The 20195-nt window shown below is 53.2% G+C and overlaps 1 protein-coding gene across 1 annotated transcript; it reads left to right on the forward strand.

Moving 5' to 3' along the window:
* The first annotated feature begins 11722 nt into the window (after positions 1-11722).
* AQP2 (aquaporin 2 (collecting duct)) lies at positions 11723-16452 on the forward strand. Its single transcript, XM_012651371.1, has 4 exons — positions 11723-12161; positions 14727-14891; positions 15242-15322; positions 16142-16452. The coding sequence occupies exons 1-4, from the start codon at positions 11802-11804 to the stop codon at positions 16349-16351; spliced, it is 816 nt and encodes a 271-aa protein (XP_012506825.1). The 5' UTR covers positions 11723-11801; the 3' UTR covers positions 16352-16452.
* The last annotated feature ends 3743 nt before the right edge of the window (positions 16453-20195 follow it).

A 20195-nucleotide genomic window follows, 5' to 3' on the forward strand; every position in this document is an offset into this window, starting at 1 on the left:
ATCTTAGCAAGAGATGCTGAAGGCCTGAACGAAAAGAGCATCCCTGGGGCCAGAGACCAGGGCTGGATTCCTCAGAAACACAACCCGCTGCGGCCGACCCCCTCGAGAGGGCTGCGTCCCCAGGCACCAGGGCCTGCTGTGGGGATTGTTCTGGAAACTTCTGAGTCCAGCTACACCATCCAAGGCGTGGGTCTGTGCGGCCATCTAGCCTTTCCCTGCTCTCCTTCCTCTGCCTGCGTCCTCTTCCCTCTGTCACTCTACACTCTTTGCAGAGTCCCTGGGCAGCTTCAGCACCGTCCTCAAAGCCCCTCTACCTCCTGGCCGCCCTCGAGCCCAGCTCCGCTCTGTTCCTTCACCTTCTCAGCTCCAAAGGCCGCCCCTGCCCCATCTCAGTCAGGTCCTGCCTCTGCCACATCCTGGAGCTCGTCTTTCCTAAAATGCCTGCACGTCTCAAAGCTCAAATTAACACTCGGCTCTCCGGCCACATCCCTCTGTGCCTCTGCTTGCTCATTCCCTCCAACCGGTCCGGAATCTGCCTCACCTCAGCCTCCAGGCCCCCCGCCTTCTCCCCCCAACACCCCCCCCCCCCCAAGCCCCTCAGGCCTTCACCCCTTTCACTCCCTTCCCCGTCTGCCAATAACCCCCGCCATCTGCCACCCTGGCCCAGTTGCCGTCGCACCCACCCGGCACCCTCAGGCCGAGGGCACGGCTGCCCAGCTGCACCCTGGGCCATGGGCCCCTGGAGAACAGCGAGCCACCTGCAGGTCCTGGCATCTGTCCACAAACGGGCTGTTGCCACTGCCCCTGCCTGCCCTCTCTGTCCTCCACTGCGGCCATTGCAAGCGCCCCGCTTCATCCCTCCAGCCCCGACCCCAATCCTCCCAGCAGCTGACCCTCCTCCTCATTCACAAAGAAGGCAGAAGCCCAAGACGGGAATTCCCTCAGCTGCCTGCCGCCCCCTTTACATCTCAGCATCACACACGCCCGCTTTCCCTCCTTCCTCCTGGAGCACGGCCCTCCTCCTCCTGGCTGGGCTGAGCCTGTGGTGTGCAGCCCAGCCCCTCCCTCCTCCCTGGGCCCCATCTGTTATCCTCCTCTTGCCTCCCTCTCCACCCTTGCCTTCCTCAGCCCACCCGTAATCACGGGAACCCCCACCCTCCCCTTCTGCCTCCCTCCCCTTCCTTCCCACCCACCACCTTCTGGCTTCTGCAGCTTCCCGGAGCCTTCTCTAGCCTGTCCCAGAAGCACCTCAACACTAGAACATCCAGAGCTCGTCCTACCATTTCTCCCCAGCCTGCTCCTGCTGCAGTGCTCCCTGTCTCAGCAGAGGGCAGCAGGGCCCAGCTGCACACCTGGAGTCATTCTGTGCTCCCCTACCCCCCAAGCTTGAGCCCCCTCAAGGCCTCCTATGCCCAGAATCCATCGTTCTGCTTCTGCTGTGGGCCAGGCACTTACCCTGCAAGTTCTGGCATGTTATCCGCTCATGTATTCACTCAACAAGCATTTCCTGGAGAGCCCACCATGCGGCATCAACATGACTCACGTTCGCGATTCCAACTTGGATAATTGCTCCCCTTGACACTTGATGTCTCCCATCCTAACACAGCCATCCACTAGACTTCACCCTTCGACTTTGTCTTGCCTCCCACCTGCCCGTGAGTTTGCTGCTCCTCTGTGTTGCCATCTCGGCTTCCGTCGGCCCCAGCCCGGCCTGTCAGTGGGGTTGGTCAGTGCAGTTATGAGGGTGCGACCGCAGTAGTGATGGGGAAATGTTTGAGATGGGGCTGGTGGGGAGAGTGACTCTGTTGCAATTCCCTTAGGGACATTTATTAGTTTATGCACTCAATAAATATTTATTGAGCACCTACAAGGTGCCAGGCACTGAGCTAGGCTCAACGAACAAAAATATACACAGGTTCCTCCCGGAGCTTACAGTTCAGCAAGGGAGACATTCACCATATAAATGTCATAATTATGACCAAGACAAGTGCTCCACCAGGGTGGAACCTGACACTCTGAGCATGTAACTGAGGGACTTGGTCCTCTCTGAGGAAGTGATGGTTAAGCTGAGATCTGAAGGACAAAGATGTATCAACTAAGAGAGGAGAGACGGGTCCTGTACCCCAGGAGCAGCATGTGCAAAGGCCCTGTGGGGAAGCAGGGGCAATACACAGGACAGGAAATCCAGTGTGGCCAAGGACCATGCTGCACACACTTTATTTAAATCATAAAGTAACATAACATGAAACTTACCATTTCAACCCTCTCACAGCGTACAGCTCAGTGGCATTTAGTAAATTCACAATGTTTTACAACCATCACCACTACCTATTTTGGACAGTGTCATCCCAAAACCAAACCCTGTGCCCATGAGGCACTCCCTCCCCACTCCTCCTTCCCCCAGCCCTGACCACTCATCTATTTTCTGTCTCTGTGGATTTGCCTATTTTGGACATTTCGTCTAAAAGGAATCACACAGAATGTGGCCTTTTGTGTCTGGCTTCTTTCACTTAGTGTAACGTTTTCAAGGTTCATCAACATTGTACTGTGTATCAGCACGTCATTCCTCATTATGGCCGAGTAATATTTCGCCGTGTGGATGGAGGACAATTTGTTTATCTGGTCATCTATTGGTGGGCATTTGTTTTTTTCCTACCTTTTGGCTACCTTGTGACTAACGTTGCTATGAACATGAGTGTACAACTGATGGTTTGAGCATTTGATTTCAAGTCTAGGAGTAAAATTGTGGGGTCATATGTTAACTCTGTGTTTGACTTTTTAAGCAACAGCACACACTTTTAATTGCATTACTTAAATTCACACAGTGGTGGTAAGACGGGGTGAAGATGACATCTGAGAGTACCTTATTGTCATTTTTCAATATTTGCAATTTCATCTCTTTTTGCTCGGGTTGTTTAAAGTGGAGGAAACAGGCTGCGAGGGGCCATCTTATAAACCGCCCCACAGACTGGTTAGACTACTCCATACCACAGCCCCCACCAGGCTGGGGATCTGTCAGTTTTGATCCCTGACATATCTCAAAAGTTTAGACCCGTGCTTGGCGCATGGTTGGTGCTCAATAAATATCTGTTGCATGAATAAATAAATACAATGAACTATTTCAAGTGCCCTAAAACCCCAAGAAAGCAGACATCCATCACCTAGACTCAAAGAGAATGAGCCAACATTGCAGCCAGAAGGTGGGTGGTTAGATATGGTAAAGGACTTCCCAGAGCCACAGCGCCCTCAGCCCTTGGGGCAGCCTCAGCTCTTGTTCTATAACACCTGCCATGTGCAGGTGCTTTTACTTATGTTTACACGGAAGCTCAGAGAGCCTGAGTGGCTTTGGATTCCACAGCCGGGCAGCCTAGAAGGGGGAACGAGAGTCTCCAGGCTGCTGGTCACCCAGCCTTGCTCCCTCGGCAGTGGTCCCTCCATCCCAAGGCCAGTGCTCATTCCAGGGCAGGCCTGGGGGTGAGGGCAGCCCAAGGGGCCCTCAGAAGAGCTGTGGAGAAGACACAGTCCCCCTTGCCTCTGGTAGAAGCAGAAGGAGGAAGGGAGGAGGGCAGCAGAGCGTGCACATTGGAGGCCGATATTGAATTGCAGCAGAATGAGCAGAGGATTAGGTGCCCCACCTAGACCCACCCCAAGAGAATACCAAGGCCTGGGCCAGCCCTTGGGAGAAGCTGGCAGGCCCAGTACCAGGTGGAATCATGGCACAATGAGCAGGGGCAATGAGGCAGGGTGGGTGGGCCCGCAAGCAGGAAGACATCATTGATACGGCTGAGGCCTGGGCATCTGCATTCAGAGCTCCTCCTGGGCTCTTGGGGGCAGAGATGGGGTGATCCAAGCCAGGCTGAGATCTCATACCAATCCCTGCCTTCAGGGAATGCAGGGGCGACAGAGATAGAAGCACACCCAATCCCCCAGGATTCTGGGGGTAGGGAAGGGGAAACTGCCTTGACTCAGTCAGGGAAGGCTTCCTGGAGGAGGGTGAAGGGTGTGGGGCCAGGCTGGGATACAGGAAGATCTGGGTTTAAATTATGGCTTGGCTGCTTCCTAGCTGTTTCACCTCGGGCAAACATTTTGTGCATCCTGCCAACATTTTTTTTAATGTCTATTGGGACAACTAACACAAATTAGATACAGCTCCCGTCCTCAGAGCTGAAACGAATCATCCAGCAGCATGGTCCATGCTGTGATGGAGGTGGAATGTGGCTGTGGGGCGGGGGCAGAGGAAGTGGTGGTCAGCTTAATGTCCTTGAGCCTCCCTGTCCTAATCCATGCAATGGGATTTGTAGCCATTTCGCCACACAGTTGAGAGGAAGAGCAGGCAGGCCTTGGGAGAGGCATGAGGCTGTCAGAAGCTGAGGCTAAGGAGGGGCAGGAGGGGGTGTGGTGCAGGGTGGGGGACAGAGGGGCCCTGGGCAGAGTCGGAACAAGGTCCTGCAGGTCACCCAGTCACGTGAGCCCGTGGATGCTAGAGGCAGGCACCAGCGAGCTAGGGCGGTTCAGCTGCAGCTGTTCTGAGTGGGCAGTCAAGCAGGTTTAGGTGACCTTTGCGAGTGAGGTCATGGGGTGTCACTCATTACCACCCTCTTCTCAGGTAATGACCCTATGTGGCCTGGCATTCACAGCTCCTCTCTCTCTCTATAGGGTGGAGACGCCCGCTCTCCTAGGCCAGCCGGCAAATACCTTTCCCCTGCCCTTCATCCCTGAGAGGAGGACCCCCCAGCCCCTGGGTGCATGGAAGCCCAGGGAGCCATGAGGCCACCACGGCACCATCAGCTCTGGGGCCTCCAGCCTGGCCTCCCCTAGATGTAGTAGGAGAGAAAGCCAGGGACTAGGGAGAGTTCAGAGCAGTCGAGGGAGGAGCCCAGGAGATATGCCCTCCTGCAGCCTCTTCCTCCCAGTGGGTCTCCCCTCCTGCTAGCGCCCACAATGGGTCCCAGCTGCCCTCCTGTAAGGCAGCTTTATTAGCCTGCAGCCGGTGCTCCTCCATTGCTGCAGAGCTATTTGGGACCCCATTAGTCAGCTTGTTCAATCCTCCCCCTAGTGCACAAACTCCTGCCGAGCTTCTCTAGCATTTGCTCATCCTGTTTGGACCCCTCCAAGCAACTAGGAACTCATTATTTCACAAAGCAGGGTTATTAGAAAGCTCTCCATGCCCCTAGCCCCTTACTCCCTCTAATCCTTGTCAAACGTGAGCAAACTTGTTCCTGATTCCACCTTATCCCACCAATGCACAAATGCACACACTCCCTCTCTCCATCCACACTCTAAGAATCAGCTTCTCCCCTGAATCAGGTTCCTGAGGACCACCCTGTGGCTGCAACATACAGGGTGCAGAGCAGGGTGCAGGTGGGCTTGGGGGACGAGGGCTGGTGGTTGGCTTATTCGTCCACTTGACAATTACCGAGCACCTCTAATGTGCTGGGCCCCACGGTAGGCACTGGGGGTGCAATGGTGAGCAAACCCAGATGCAGTCCCGTCCTCTAGGAGTTCACAGCCCGGAGAAGCCAGACCCTGAACAGACAATCACGAGTCTCTGAGCAACACAGCAGTCAAGACGAACCCGTGGGTGGAGTGCCCTGGGACTGTGTGTTCCTGGGGCTACGGGAAGCCTCTCCCAGGGAGAAAGCGATGTTTCAGCCATGATCTCGAGCTGTGTTCTTCAGACTGTGAGTGGCAACACATTAGTGGGTCATATAATCAATTTAGTACTTGTGACCTGCATTACTTTTTAGTGAAATAAAGTAAAATTTAAAACATCCCACTTACGGAGCACTGGGTAGTGAACTGTCGGTTTCAGTTATCTGTCTGTCTGAGAGAGAATGTTCATGAGTCAGGATATCCAACGTACTTACCACTGCAGATCTCAGTTAAAAAGGTTTGAAAGCCACTGGCCTAGAGTTGGAGGGAGAGTTAGCCACGAGAACAGCGATGACACATGTCCCGGGGAGAAGGAACAACATGTATCAGAGCTCAGAGATGAAGGGGATACAAAGGGACACACAAGTCCAAGGTCTGGCCTTGTCTTGCGGGCACTGGGGAGCCGTGGGGGGTTAGGTGAGATCCCATCTTCTTCATGCCTGGGCCCCACCCCATGGGCAGGAGGGAGACTGCAGGAAGCTGTCTCTGTGTCTCCCCAGGAGCCTGGACCCGCGACCCTCCCTGCCTCCGCCTGGGCCTCGGCTGTCGGGACCACCTGGCCCTTGTGGTGCGGTTTGGAGGAGCAAGTCTCACTGGGAGAAAGCCTGACTTCCCATAGTCACAGCTCCTCTTCGCCACTTACCAGCCTTGTAATCTTGGGCGACTTTTATAGTCTCTCTGTGCCTCAGTTTCCTCCTGTGTAAAGTGGGGCTAATAAGATTCATCTGCAAAAGTTCTCGTGAGGATTTAGTTTGTAACCCACCTGTCTCCAGCCTTCAGTAAAACGAAGGATTTTTTTTTTTGTATAAGTACGTCCCAAATATTTCTTGGAACTTGCTTATACTAACAAAATAGGTGAAATTCAGATTTGCCTGGATGGCCCGTATTTCACATGGCTGTCGCTCTGGCGCCGCCCTGCGTGGATCCCACACCCTCTGATTCTGCCGAGGCTTCCCCGGGACGCGCGCTCTGCCCCTCTCCTGCCAGCTCCGCCGGGGGCTGTCCTCTTCTCTCAGTCCCGCTTTGCCCCGACTGTGAATCTGTCCTGTCGCTTCTCCCTCAGTCCCAAAGTACCAGCCTCACAGGCTTGGTGCGTGACCCACTTGTACTGACCCTGTGGGGAGAATGGAGGGCATTTGTAGCTCAGCTCGCAGCAGGAGACACACGTCACAGCAACTGTCACTGTGCTCCAGCAGGGGGCGTCCTCACTGGCCCTGCTCCACGCAGGCCTGCCCGCCCCCACCCCACCCCCACTTGTGCATGGTCCCAGCCCCCTCTTTCAAGCCACCAGTAAACAGCACCCTAATCCATTTCTTTATGATTCAAAGACTTTAGCGCTGGTTCTCACTTCTCTCCCATCTTGGTTATTTCAGGGAGTGAGGTAGGGATTCACTTTTACAATCAAAAAAGTCCTCTTGAAGCCAGACTACTGGAGTTCTAATTCTGCCTTCCCACTTACTAGCTGTGTGACCTCAGGAAAGTCACTTAACCTCTCTGTCTCATTTTCCTCCTCTTTAAAAAACGGGATGATAATATTTAGCTCATAGGATTGCTATGAGGATTTAACAGTGCAAATATATGCAAGATTGTCTAGAACAGCATATGACAGAGTGGGCGCTAAATGTGGATTTAATCTTATAACTGCCATATTTCATCAGTTCTAAGTATCTTGTTTTCTCACTGTAAGGTCTTTTACAATTGTGCGTGCGACAGCTGGGAGTGGTTGTCATCGCCTGGGCATACCTAAATTTGGTCAGGTGAATTCTGCGCCTTCTCTTTCCTGCATATGTTCAATTCAATTGTTGGTTTGTTTGTTTATTTGTTTGTTTTTGGAGACAGGGTCTCACTCTGCTGCCCAGGCTGGAGCGCGGTGGCACAATCACAGCTCACTGCACCCTCCAACTCCTGGGCTCAAGTGATCCTCTGGCTCAGCCTCCCAAAGTGCTGGGATTACAGGCGTGCCCCACCTAATTGCTGTTTAAAACGTCTTCGAAAAGGTTACACTGTGGTTTAGCATTTAAACAAAGTTATTGTGTAAACAGAAAGGCCACGAAACAGAGAAGCGTAGCAAGAATTTGATATTACTGAAGTAGTTATCATTGAAGAGTGACCATAATTCCATATTTTCTCACAAAACAGTCAAGTGTTTTATAAGACCTAAGAAAGGAAGAGCCCCAAACAGATAAAACTGCATTGTGCTGCTATTACTGGTCACGTGTGAAGCAAGAAAACACCTGCCGTGAAGCTTACAGAATGAGTATCTGAGGCTTGGAAAGAAATTCTGTAAACAATAGTGGACAATTGTTTAAACAATGGTGCATCATGCACACTCCTGATGGCACAGAAGGTGATGATGTGTAGAAAAACATCAAGGACTCTGAGTCAAAGAGGAATTCAGGAAACTTGGACTCTGAAGGTGAAGAAATTTAGGATTATTTTAGCCAATTTGTTTTGCTTATAATTTCCTTTTTTATGCATGCACAAGAGTAATTTTGGCTTTAAAAACTGATATCTAAATAAATCTAAAAGACTTATCTTAATAAGTATAATAAAAATTGCCTAGTGGTAAGAAAGCATGTTTTGATTATTTTCTTTCTCTGACTTAAAAATATATATATATTATTTTTAACCATAGCAAAATACACATAACATAAAACTAACCATCTTAACCATTTTTAAGTGCACAGTTCAGCGGCATTAAGTGCATTCACGTTGTTGTGCAACCATCTCCAAGAAAGCATTTTTGTCATATTCTAACTAGTAGCGCGACATAGATGCATAGGTTTCCTGAGACATAGCGTAGTGGTTGTTGTAGACAAAATGCCGCCGTCCTCTCATGGGAGCACAGCTGCCCTTCCAGAACCACAGCAAGGGCCCCGCTGGCTTTGCCAGGAACACCTTGTTCCTCTCTGGCATGAAGGGAAAGTCAAGTGCAAATACGGGCATGAGCAGGAGCTCAGTCATCATTGGGCCCTTCCCCTCCTCCCAGACTTGGGGCCAGATCAGAATGTCCTGCCTACTGCTGTAAACTGTGTGACCTACAAGTCACAATCTCTCTGGACTTCATGTTCTTCTTTTTTTTTTTTTAAGTATCCCAACCTGGAGAAGAAAGGGTTTTTGGTTTTGTCTGTTTGTTTGTTTATCTGTTTGTTTTTCTTTTGAGGTCAGGTCTTGCTATGTTGCCCAGGTTGGACTTGAACTCCTGGGCTCAAGCAATCCTCCCGACTCAGCTTCCTGAGTAGCTGGGACAACAGGTGCGCACCACCACATCTGGCTCGGACTTGATGTTCTAATCATGTAAAATAAGATCCACAGGTTAGATGATCTCTATGATCCTATCGGGTTCTAAATTTATGATTATGTGACTGAATGACCAGACACAGGCACCACAAACACATACAAATTTGGGTTGGGGCTTTGGGTTGGGACAAAGAGAAGACATGACACCTATTCTGGGTTTGCCAGGAGGTAGGAGATTTTTACCCAACTGGGTTAGGAGCAGTACTTCCCAGAATCAAGGGCCAGTGAGCCACTCTCTCAAGATAATGAACACCTTGGCCAAAGAGGAGAGACCAGAAAGGGTGCGTGGCCCATCCAAGGGCACACAGCAACTCAGTGGTTGGAGGTGGATTTGGGAACCATTGTCATAACTCCAGCTCATATGAGTCCTGAGGGGAAGGTTTTCCAGGCTCAGGCCTGAACTTGGCCAGTTGAGGTAGACAGTATGGCGAGGGTCAGAAGTGGTACACGAAACCACAAAAGGAAGGAGTGCAGAAGGCATCCCCTGGGTGGGGTCAGAGGCACAGCCAAGCCAGACTCCCTCAGGATCCTTGTCTCTTCCTATGTGCTCAGTTTGGAGGTGGGCCCCAGATACCCTTCATAACACAGGGTTGGGGGCCCCCCCTGCTTCCTCTGAATCTCTTCCTAGAGCATTCAGAATGCTTGAGGTTGGGAGGGATGGCTGAGGATAGATGCCAGGGTGCCAGGTACCTATGTGTCAGGCACTGTTCTAGGCTCTGGAAATACATTAGAGAACAAAACCCATAAGCATCCCTGCTCTTTCAGAGCTACCTGCTATTTGGGCCATTTTTTTTCTTTCTTCCTCCCCCTCCTCATCCTCTTCCTCTTCCTCCTCCTCCTCAATAGGAGTCACAAGTCCTGATATATATGTGTATGATACGTTCTCAGTTGCAAAACACTTTCCCATTCATTACGTTTTTTTTTTCAAGAGACACTCTATTGCCCAGGCTGGAGTACAGTGGCCTGATCATAGCTCACTGCAGCCTCAACTCCTGGGTTCAAGCCATCTCCCTGCCTCAGCCTCCCGAGTGGCTGGGATTACAAGCATCATGCGCCACCCCACCCAGCTAATTTTTTTTTTTTTTTTAGAGATGGGTTCTCGCTATGTTGCCCAGGCTGGTCTTGAACTCCTGACCTCAAACGATCCTCTCACCTTGGCTCCCAAAGTGCCGATTCATTATCTCACCACATTCTCAAAACGACTTTGGGGAGCAGGCATCATTACTCCTGTTGTCCAGACAAGGAAGCTGAGGCTCGGCTACAGTGAGGCTCACCAGTGCCCCATGTAGTGGAGAGCTCTCCAGACCAGGTTCCAGTCCCCGCGCAGCCACCGACTTGCTGGACCACCCTGGACAAGTCATTCGCCCTCCTTGGGCATCAGTTTCCCTGTGATACAACACAAAGGTCTCACTCAAAAGTCTCCGATTTCCCCCAGGTTTCCATTCGTGGGACTGTGACTTGCCCAGGGAGCTGTAGGACAAGAGGTAGAGCAGGGTCCAGAGCCGTCCTTCCTCCTGACCCCACTCTGAGCTCAGCCCCGCCTGTGGATCCCCAGGAGGGGGAGCAGAGCTGGAGGGATTAGGGAAGAGCCAGTGAGTGGAGACCTGAACATCTCTAGGACCCCAGTGGCCACAGCAGCATTGATAGCAGGAGGTGGCATTGCCCAGATCCTGGGCTGAGTGGACACTAAGGCCAGAGAGCCGCTTACCAGGCATCACAGCCTCCCTGAGCCCACACAGCTCACTGCCCCACAGAAATGTCTTCTTCCTGTGGCTGGAGGGGGGAGGTGCCGAGCTCCACGGGGTTCCTAGGGCCTGTCACATCTTCTGGGACCCTGACATGTGAATTTGGGGACAACTGCTCTCCTCAGAGTATAAATAATAGTACAAGTAATGGCTGGTATTAATTGACTACTTACTGTGGGCCAGGCGCTGCTCTGAGCACTTTACATTCAGTGTTTCATTTATCCAAACCCCAACCCCATGAGGTCAGTCTTATTATCCTGATTTTACAGAGAAAGACAAGAAAGGTTAGGTCAGAGATGGAACAGGGTGATGGAAGAGGTGGAGTGGAAGCCCTCAACTTCCTCCTTCAACCCCAAGTTGACTCCATCACCCAGGGCCAGGGTCCCAATGCCATTGAAACCACCCCCTGCCTCCAGGCTACGGGAGCTGCCGTTTGGCTGGGCTTGCAGGGAGAAGGTGAAGCTTAGTGACTTATGGGTGATTAACTACAAGAAAGCAAGCACAGAAGAGACACAAAACCTTCATGTCTTGAAAATTGGTCACAAGTCAACCAGTTGTTTTCCATCCCCTTCGAGAAGGAATAATCGGAGGTTGGACAGTGGGAGGAACTTCTGATCACTAGAAGAGGTGGTGTTGACGTTCTCTCATAGTCAGTCTTGGGTGAGGTGCTGCCCGTGCCTTGGCCAACAGTTCAGTCAGAGAGGGGGGCATTGGACACGTCCCCCACCAAGGTTCCCATTCACAGAAGCCCGTAGGGGTGGGGGAGGCCCTGGGGCAGCAGCCGGGGGTAACCAAGGGTACAAACACGGAAAAGCAGGGGACGTCAGTCCTTATCTGGAGCTCCTTAATGGGGAACATTAGTCAGCTGTGAAGGCCAAGATGGGGTGATAGGCATGCGGGTGGGCAGGGGTGGCCACAGGGGAGAAGAGGTACTGGCCTGAATGACTCCACCTCCAGCCCACGTGCCCAGACCCAGGATGGAGGGCCCCTATAAATGCCCGTGGCCCAGCCTCCCCAGAGGCCTTGAGAAAGAGAGATCGAGAGACAGCGCCACAAGCCTCCTGGCCCTCAGACCGCCGGGCCGTCCCCAGAAGGTTCCGCAGCATGTGGGAGCTGCGGTCCATAGCCTTCTCCAGGGCCGTGTTAGCAGAATTCCTGGCCACGCTCCTCTTCGTCTTCTTTGGCCTTGGCTCGGCCCTCAACTGGCCACAGGCCCTGCCCTCTGTGCTGCAGATCGCCATGGCCTTCGGCCTAGGCATCGGCACCCTGGTGCAGGCTCTGGGCCACATCAGTGGGGCCCACATCAACCCTGCTGTGACCGTGGCCTGCCTGGTGGGCTGCCACGTCTCCTTCCTCCGAGCTGCCTTCTATGTGGCCGCCCAGCTGCTGGGGGCTGTGGCAGGGGCTGCTCTGCTCCATGAGATCACGCCAGTGGACATCCGCGGGGACCTGGCTGTCAACGCTGTGAGTAGCCAGAACTTCGGTCCTCCCACAAGGGCAGATCCCAGGGAATCCCTAGCAAAGGATGAGCTGGGAGGGCCTGGCGCTGGGTAAGGGTCTGGGAAAAAAGAGAGACAGTGACAGAGACAGAGAGAGGCTGGAGCCAGGACACAGCGGCCATAGAATAGGGTAGTAGGAGCAATGTCAGCAGAGGCAGGATACAAATGTCTACTGGTACCGTCTGCCCAAGCCCCGCGACGGAAGAGTAGCATCAGGTTTCTGTTGCACTTGATGCTTCATTACAGTAAGAACTGGGCTAGACCTCAGCAGGGGACAGGGTCCCAAAGCAAACGTGCTTTCTGAGCTGGGCGAACCCTTAGAGTTCTGTCTTCAGCATCTCCTGCTGCAGGCCCGTGGTGGGTGCTGCTTTCAAGCCAGGCATCGATGCCTCACCACAGCCCTGGGAGTAGGGCTGGACATGCTCACTTCTCCAAACCCTGGAGAAGGTCCCCAGAGCCTGTAAGCTAGCTGCTGATTACGTGACCCAGTGGCTAACTGGGCATCTTGGGCACTTTGGGAGCTGAGGGTGATGCTGCGGCCCCTCCCTGCCACATCTCACCCCCTTCCCCTTTCCTGGGTCTGTGTAGGGCCAGGAAATCCAAGGGGCATGGGTGGGGACCTGTGCCCTCCTCAGAACAACTCTCGCTCCATCCCCCCATCCCAAGCCAGGACAACAAGTGCCTCTTTCGTGCCCCAGTCTCCAGCATTTCTTGGTCTGCTCCATCCCTGGGCTACTGGATAAGAGTCTTGATGTCCTTGAAAAGTCCTGTAAGGTCTCCATGGCCATCCCCTCCTCTGCACAGGTGGCTCTTCCTCATGCGAGGGGCAGAGGTATCCCAATTGTGGAATTTCTCTGTTCTTCCAAATGGAAAATATAATGACGCTGGGGGCCCAGGGCCAAGAAAAGGCTAGAGTGGCCAAAGTGGTGGACAGACTGAGGAATGTGCCCGTCTCTATTGAGAATGAAATGAGTTCCGTTTGCACAAGAAGAGGTGCAAACTGAGAGAGGAACTTCCTGAGAGCATGACCAAGAAAGTCCTTCTTTAATGATGGGGCTTTGGAAACACTAAGAAGCCATGGAGACCACTCAGTTGTCCTCCTTACTCATGTTACAGCCAACCGGGGCCCTCAGAAGGGTCTGGGAAGGCTCCTCCAAGCTATTGCTCAGCATTTACCTTCTTGAGGATCTGGGGAGAACCCTGCCTGGCTGCAATGGGGCAGCAGTCTCCCTGTGGCTAGGGAGAGCCAGATGAGCATCAAGTCTGTCCCAGGTGTCTTCTGTGGACATTAAGAACCAACCTGGCCACCGGGAAGTAACCACTGATGTGCCCCTGCGCCATGTCAAGCCAGACATCATCTCATCCTTGATCCAACACTGTGGGGTAAATTCTGTGGTCCCCCTCCCAAGTGGTAAATTGACCCAAATCACAGAACCTGTAAGTCATTTCTAGTCCTCGCACAGTCCTCTGGAATCCATTTTATCGTCCCTATTTTACAGAAGGAGAAACTGAGGCCAGGGTCCAACAGCAAGTCAGAGGCCTCCGTAGTGTCTGCTTCCAAAGCTCTTTTCACTGTTCCCCAGAGGCTCTGACATTAGACAACAGGAGGGATTAAGGTTAGACCCCAGAGAGACCCAAGGGTACCAGCATGATGGCTAGGATCCAGGGGTGGGAGTTCAGACCCTGGAGGAGCGTGGGAGCTGAGAGCTGTCAGAGCTCCACCCGGTGCAGTGCCCAGCCCCAGAGGGCAGGGCGTAGGGTACAGGATGACAAAACCCAGGGACAAATCCAGTGCTAGGTGCGGCCCAGTTATAAAATAGCCTCTTTGCTCAGCCCCAAGTTCTCTCCTTACTCAAGGCAGGGTCTGCTGGGACCACGGCCACCCCACATGGGTGTGGAGGCGTTGCAGTACAGAGCTCCTGTGCCCCAACCCCAATCTTCACAGGCTGTACGGGAAGCAAATCCACAGGACAAAACAGAGGCTTGAAACACAATGGGAACAGACACTCGTGGGAGGAGAGGGCACACTAGGACCATCCCACAGACCCAAGTCCCTAGAGCCTGTCTCCAGAAGCCATTTGACCACAGGAAGAAAGGCCACAGGCCTCGCATCACTCCAGTGTCTCAGGGCCCAGAGAGGGGAAGGCCTTCCTGTCAGCAGGCCCAAAGCTCCCTACTACAGCTTAAACTTCTTCCCTTTTTGCTCTTCAGGAGACAGAATTTCTGGATCTCAGCATCCTTTTCCTCTCACGCTGCAGGCACACAACCTCAGCCCCCAAATCTAATGGGCCATGGAGTCAGTTTTCCTACCTCTGGCTGGGAGGCCCTGGGGAGTCCAACCCCTCCCTGCCTTTGGGCCACGGCACGGGAAGAAGGTGTCAGTAGTTCCAGCTAAGGTGTCTGGCAAGCCCAGGTATTCCGACTCCCAGCCCAGCGGCCTCTGTGGTGCCTCAACTGCAGATGGGCAGGAAGACAGAACCAGAGCAGGGTGTGTGCTCAGTGCTCCCACCTACCTCCTCTCTGTCCCCAGCTCAGCAACAACACGACAGCTGGCCAGGCGGTGACTGTGGAGCTCTTCCTGACCCTGCAGCTGGTGCTCTGCATCTTTGCCTCCACCGACGAACGCCGTGGAGACAACCTGGGCACCCCTGCCCTCTCTATCGGCTTCTCCGTGGCCCTGGGCCACCTCTTTGGGGTAGGTCATGGCCACAGGTTCCAGCCTCCCTAGAGGGACAGACACATAGACCTTCCCCAAAGAAACAGACACACAGACCATTCTAGAGACAGATACATAGAACCCCCAAAAGTGACAGACACAAGACTCTCAGAGGGACAGATACCCTGGAGGACTTGACTCCCAGATGCCCCATAAGGACGGATATCACTCCAGCCCCGAATGAATGCAGAGTCCAGTAACTAAAACACGAAGTTAACTGTCCCTTGCATAAATTCCCTTCAGGTTGAGGGTCAGCATTGGAGAGGGGACAAAGACTCCCTGCCCTGTCCTCACCTCCTTTCCCTCTTGCCCCCCACCTCCCTTTGTAGATCCACTACACTGGCTGCTCCATGAATCCTGCCCGCTCCCTGGCTCCAGCTGTCGTCACTGGCAAGTTTGATGACCACTGGGTAATGGCTGAAACCCCCCTGCCTTCCCCTTCCCTAGAAACCCATTTCAGAGGGAGAACAAGGGCTGGAATAGAGTAGGGTGGGGGCCTCAGCAATTGTGTGGAGTCCCAAACCCTCCACACTCCTTCTCCTGGGCCCTGGAGAGCCTTGGGTTCCACTCTCAGGTCTGATGCCAGAGGTTCAGTTTGCACATCTGTAAATGAGGATAACAACGGTTCTTACCTCATTGGCTTCTTGGGAATATTAAGTGGGGTTACCCATGTAAAACAGATAACACAGTGCCTGGCACTTAGAGCTCAGCAAATGGTAATGTTTATACTACCTAACACTTACATATTGTTATTATTTAGCATTTATCTAGTGCTTATAGTTCTAAGAGTTCTTAGAACTTAGTTCTAAATGCTTTGCAAATATAAACTCATGTAGTTTTCACAACAGCCCTAGGAGTTAGGCATTATTATAATGAAAGGAAACTAAGGCACAGAGAGGGTAAGTACCTTCTTAAAGTTCATACAGCAAGTAAGTGGTGCAATCAGGATTCACACCTAAGCAATTGCTTGGGAATTTGCACCTTTAACGCCCTTGCTAACCAGTCTTCCCCAACAGCTCCTGCCGTTGCTAATTACGTGAGTAAACATTTTACTATATTACGTGAGAAAGCATTTTACTATATTACCTGAGTAAGCATTTTACTATATTAATGGCGCATGAGACCCCTTTCCCACACGAAGTGAGGTGAGGACTGGCACAGGGACCAGGGGTGCGGCCCCCAGGCTGTGCATGGCGTGGGTGCGAGCCTCCCTCTCTGCTCGCCTCCAGGTCTTCTGGATCGGACCCCTGGTTGGCGCCGTCCTGGGCTCCCTGCTCTACAACTACGTGCTGTTCCCCTCGGCCAAGAGCCTGTCTGAGCGCCTGGCGGTGCTGAAGGGCCTGGAGCCCGACACCGACTGGGAGGAGCGGGAGGTGCGGCGGCGGCAGTCGGTGGAGCTGCACTCGCCGCAGAGCCTGCCGCGGGGCAGCAAGGCCTGAGCGCGCCGCCCGCCTCGACGCCCCGGCCCCCGACGGACGCTCGTGGGGCCACAGCGGGCCCACCCCGTCTCTCCTCTCCCCCAGGTCCGAAGCTGGCCCCCAGAGCAGAGCAGCTACTTGCAAGACGTGCAGGACCCGGGGGCTGCGCCGTAGCGGGCGGGAGGGGAGGGGGCTGTGCGGTTGCGGTGAGCCTGGCAGATCCCCTGCCCCAGGCTGTGGGCCGCACGTGGGTGACCCCCTGGCCCCTTGCAGGGAACTGGGGATCTGGGGGCCGAGCTGGAGAGGGAGGATTCACACGTAGGCGGGAAGAGGAAAGTTCTTAAGAGCCTGAACCCAGGTACTGACTGGGGAGTGTACAGACCCTGGCATCGGAGGGTCTGGGAATGGTGCATCCAATTTTGCTAGTGTGCAAGTGTGTGTGCAACCGCCGTGCCTCTCTGCTCTCAAGTGCAGGGTCGTGCGTGTCCCCGAGTGCCTGTGGTGGTGCAAGTGTGCACAGCTGGAGACTTCTCACTCCCCCTAGGATCCCTTCCTCCCCAATCTGCAATAAATCCACTTCCTCTGTAAGTGGGTGAGCCCTAGATGCCAATCATCACCAGCAGAAGGGGAGGAGAGGATCTGAAGGCCACTTTGAGAGGGGCAAAGGGAGAGTCCTGACTTCCAACCCTTACCTTTCCCTTCCTGTCCCCTCCCCAGCTGCAGCACTGGGTCCCAAGACTTGCCTGGACCCATTGCTGAAAGCAGAGAGGTGTCAACCAGAGAGCAGCTCCCCTAGAAATGGCCTCTGGAAAAAAGAGGGCTGGGTGGTTAAGGATTTCCTTTTTGCCCTGAGGAAGGACCTCTCCAAAGGGGGAAGCAGGCATATGTGTGTGCACATACATGTGTGTGTGTGTGTATGCTGTGTGTGCAGAGGATCCTCATCTCCTGGGGGGCCCTAACCCAGAGATTAGCCTCCCACTTCAGCAGAGAAAACAAAAGCCCTTTGTGGGCCCCTAGCCTTTGTCTTGGGAGAGGGGGAGATTTGCAACTAGACACTTCTTGAAAGGAGACACTCAGTTTCGCAAGTGAGCCTCTCACCCAGCACACACCTATGGCTGGCTGGGCAAGGCGCTTAGGCATGCAACCACCAGCACCAGGCAACGCCCCTCCATTGCAGGTTCCGACTCTCGGCACCCCCAACCCTGCCCCCAGGCAGCAGCTCCTCCTACCCAGGAACCCCTGTTCCTTCCCAGCCTTCCTCCCCTCATCCCATGCTCACCCCTTTCTGGCTCCCAGCCCTGGACAGTTACTGTGGACAGAGCAGCCTGCTGCTCAGCACCAGAGAAGGGAAATGACTTGTCCAGGCAGAGCCAAGCCTGAGTCTAGAATCCAGGCTTCTAAATTTCTAGGCCAGTGCAAAGGTTCTCAAATGAGATTAACTGGGATTAAGTGAGATGATACATGTAAAGAGGCTGTGTGAACTGTAATTCTTAATACCATTATCACGCATTACTAGGATCATTTCATTATTTCTGCTTCCTGGGGAAAGAATGCAGAAGAGGCCTGACCCTCTGCCTCCTTTATCTCCTTTAGTCGGTGGTCAAAGCAAAGGAGAGTCCTGGGAACGCCAAGGTCCAGGCGGAAGGAGATGGGTTTGGGGTTGGCCCCATCCTGGCCCAGCCTCTTAACCTCTCCTTACCCAGAGTGCACCCTGGCTGTTCTCCCCCTTCCTTCCTCCCACTGCCCAGCCCCGTCCATTCTCTCCCTCCCCCTCCAGGCTGCTGCATAACTAACCTAAGGGTCACACCTAGAGCTCCCCTCTCCATGTTCTCCGTGGCCCCTGTGCTTTCAAGGCTTCTGTCTGTGTCTATCCCACATTGTACCCCCTTCCCCTGTGCACCGAGCACTGTGTCTAGCCCCTTCCTCCCTTCTACCCCCGTCAGAAATGGACTGTGCATAGGAATATCTCTGTAATTGTGCCTTCTCTCATCTAGGCTCGGGTCTGTCTTCCTTCAGAGTGAGAAAAAGGCTTCTGTGGGCCATAGGTGCTATGGAGAGCACTCTCTCAAACCCCCGACAGCTAGTGACAGCCACCTGGCCTCACTGCTGGGGGAGAGCTAGAGCCAGAAACCACAGTGATCTCTGGGGCTGTTCTCCTGGTAGCTGAGTGTCCTTGGTCTAGAAGTTAAAAGGCAGAAAGGCACTAAGCTGGGAGCCCAGCCTGGATGTGTCTCAGGCCCCTCATCCCTACCCTGTCTCACCGCAACAAACCCCTCTAGAAGGTGCCAAGAATTTCTCTCTAGGTCTATTCCACTTCCTGGATTGCATCTCCCCAAAAACTAAATGTGAGATCCCCACCACTTCCAGCCCCTATTGCCCAAATTGGGGTCAGAGGTCAAAGCAGGATTCCAAGTGATGGGTTGGAAGGAGCATCTCTTGTGTACCAGCTGCCATGCTGGGTGCCTTACATGCATTAGCCCAGCTGATCCTCCTAAAATTTCAGACAGGGTAGGGAAGGACAAAGGCTAGCAACCATGAAGGGTTTTACTATTTCCAAATCTCTCCCTTATCATCCTCTATGATTATCTCCCAACCCTGTGGGATAGGCAGAGCAAAGGCTGTTCTTCCCATTTTACACATTCAGAAATCGAGGCTAAGAAACAAGTCTAAAGTCACACAGATTGTATTAATATATAGGAGCCAAGACGTGAACTCAGGTCTTCTTATGCAAAATCCCATGATCTTTCCACTGAGTCAAGTCCTAGACTCCTCCTGGGAGCCCCTGGCAGAAACGAGAAGACACACTGGGCCTGTCCAGCCTAGCCCACTGTCTTGTGGGGAATACAGGGCCTTGGAGAGTGCAGTGGCAGGGTAGGGAAGACATGACATGGAACGTGGAGCTGGTTTCTGCTCCTGAAGAGCACCTAGTCTGGAGGAGGGTGAAGGTCAGACACACCCCAAACCAGACAGAGGCAGGGCAGCATGGAGGCAGGTGGACAGAGCTCTAGGTCCCCAAGCTGGGGACAGAGAAGGCTCTGAGCTGAGAAGAGGAGGTGGCTGACCACTGGGTCTCAGAAGCAGCCATTCCCACATTCCCACTTTGCGCCAAACGACTTCGTACCTACAAATGTTGCTTCGATGTCGTTTTGTATCTTTAAGTTGTGATTTTGTGTATATATATACAATGTCTCCTAGCTAGATTGTAAGCCCTGTGGGGGCAGGGCTCCTTCCAGTTCTTGAATGACATTCTCCCATTTACCTTCCCTCATCTGTCTTGTCTAGCACAGTGCTCTGCATATAGTAAGCACTCAATAAATGCTCATTTGCCAACACGTGCTGTTTCTTCCACAACTTGGAAATGGTCATTATAGTCCAAGGTACCAGAAGATAGATTGAGCTCCCTACCACTCTACCTCCAGCCCCCAGCTTCTTCCCAGGAATCCAGAGGTCCCTATATCAGGGAAAGAGAGGATGGGGCTCTCCCTGAGAGATTCTAATTCCCCCTGCCACAAATGGGGAGACCCATATGCCAGCCTGGAAAGGTCCCAGGGAAGCATTCCCCTGGAGCTGGCAGGGCAGGGCCTGAGTGCTCAAGGCAAAGACAATTCCAGGACGGAATACCTCCAGTAGTTTCTTGTGACAACCTGGGGAGAGAGTAACCCTGATGGTTAGAGAGACAGAAGGGCTCAGGCACAGGCCTAGGAAACAGAATCAGCTGCCCCTTGTGAGTAACCTTGACAGATCAAGTCTCCTTCTTTGGCCTTACCAGTTCCACACTAGGTGACCAATCTGTGTGGCAACCTGTGGTTCCCATCTCAGGTCACTGTGCTACTTTGGGCAAATAACCTCTGAGTCTGGGTCTCCC

This window comes from Propithecus coquereli, unplaced genomic scaffold (genome assembly GCF_000956105.1).
Source record: "Propithecus coquereli isolate 6110/MARCELLA unplaced genomic scaffold, Pcoq_1.0 Scaffold111, whole genome shotgun sequence".
Taxonomy (NCBI): domain Eukaryota; kingdom Metazoa; phylum Chordata; class Mammalia; order Primates; family Indriidae; genus Propithecus; species Propithecus coquereli.

Coding starts and splice junctions, on each gene's coding strand:
- AQP2 (XM_012651371.1), top strand. CDS start 11,802: ATGTGGGAGCTGCGGTCCATAGCCTTCTCCAGGGCCGTGTTAGCAGAA. Junction 12,162..14,726: donor GGGACCTGGCTGTCAACGCT/GTGAGTAGCCAG, acceptor CTCTGTCCCCAG/CTCAGCAACAACACGACAGC. Junction 14,892..15,241: donor CCCTGGGCCACCTCTTTGGG/GTAGGTCATGGC, acceptor CTCCCTTTGTAG/ATCCACTACACTGGCTGCTC.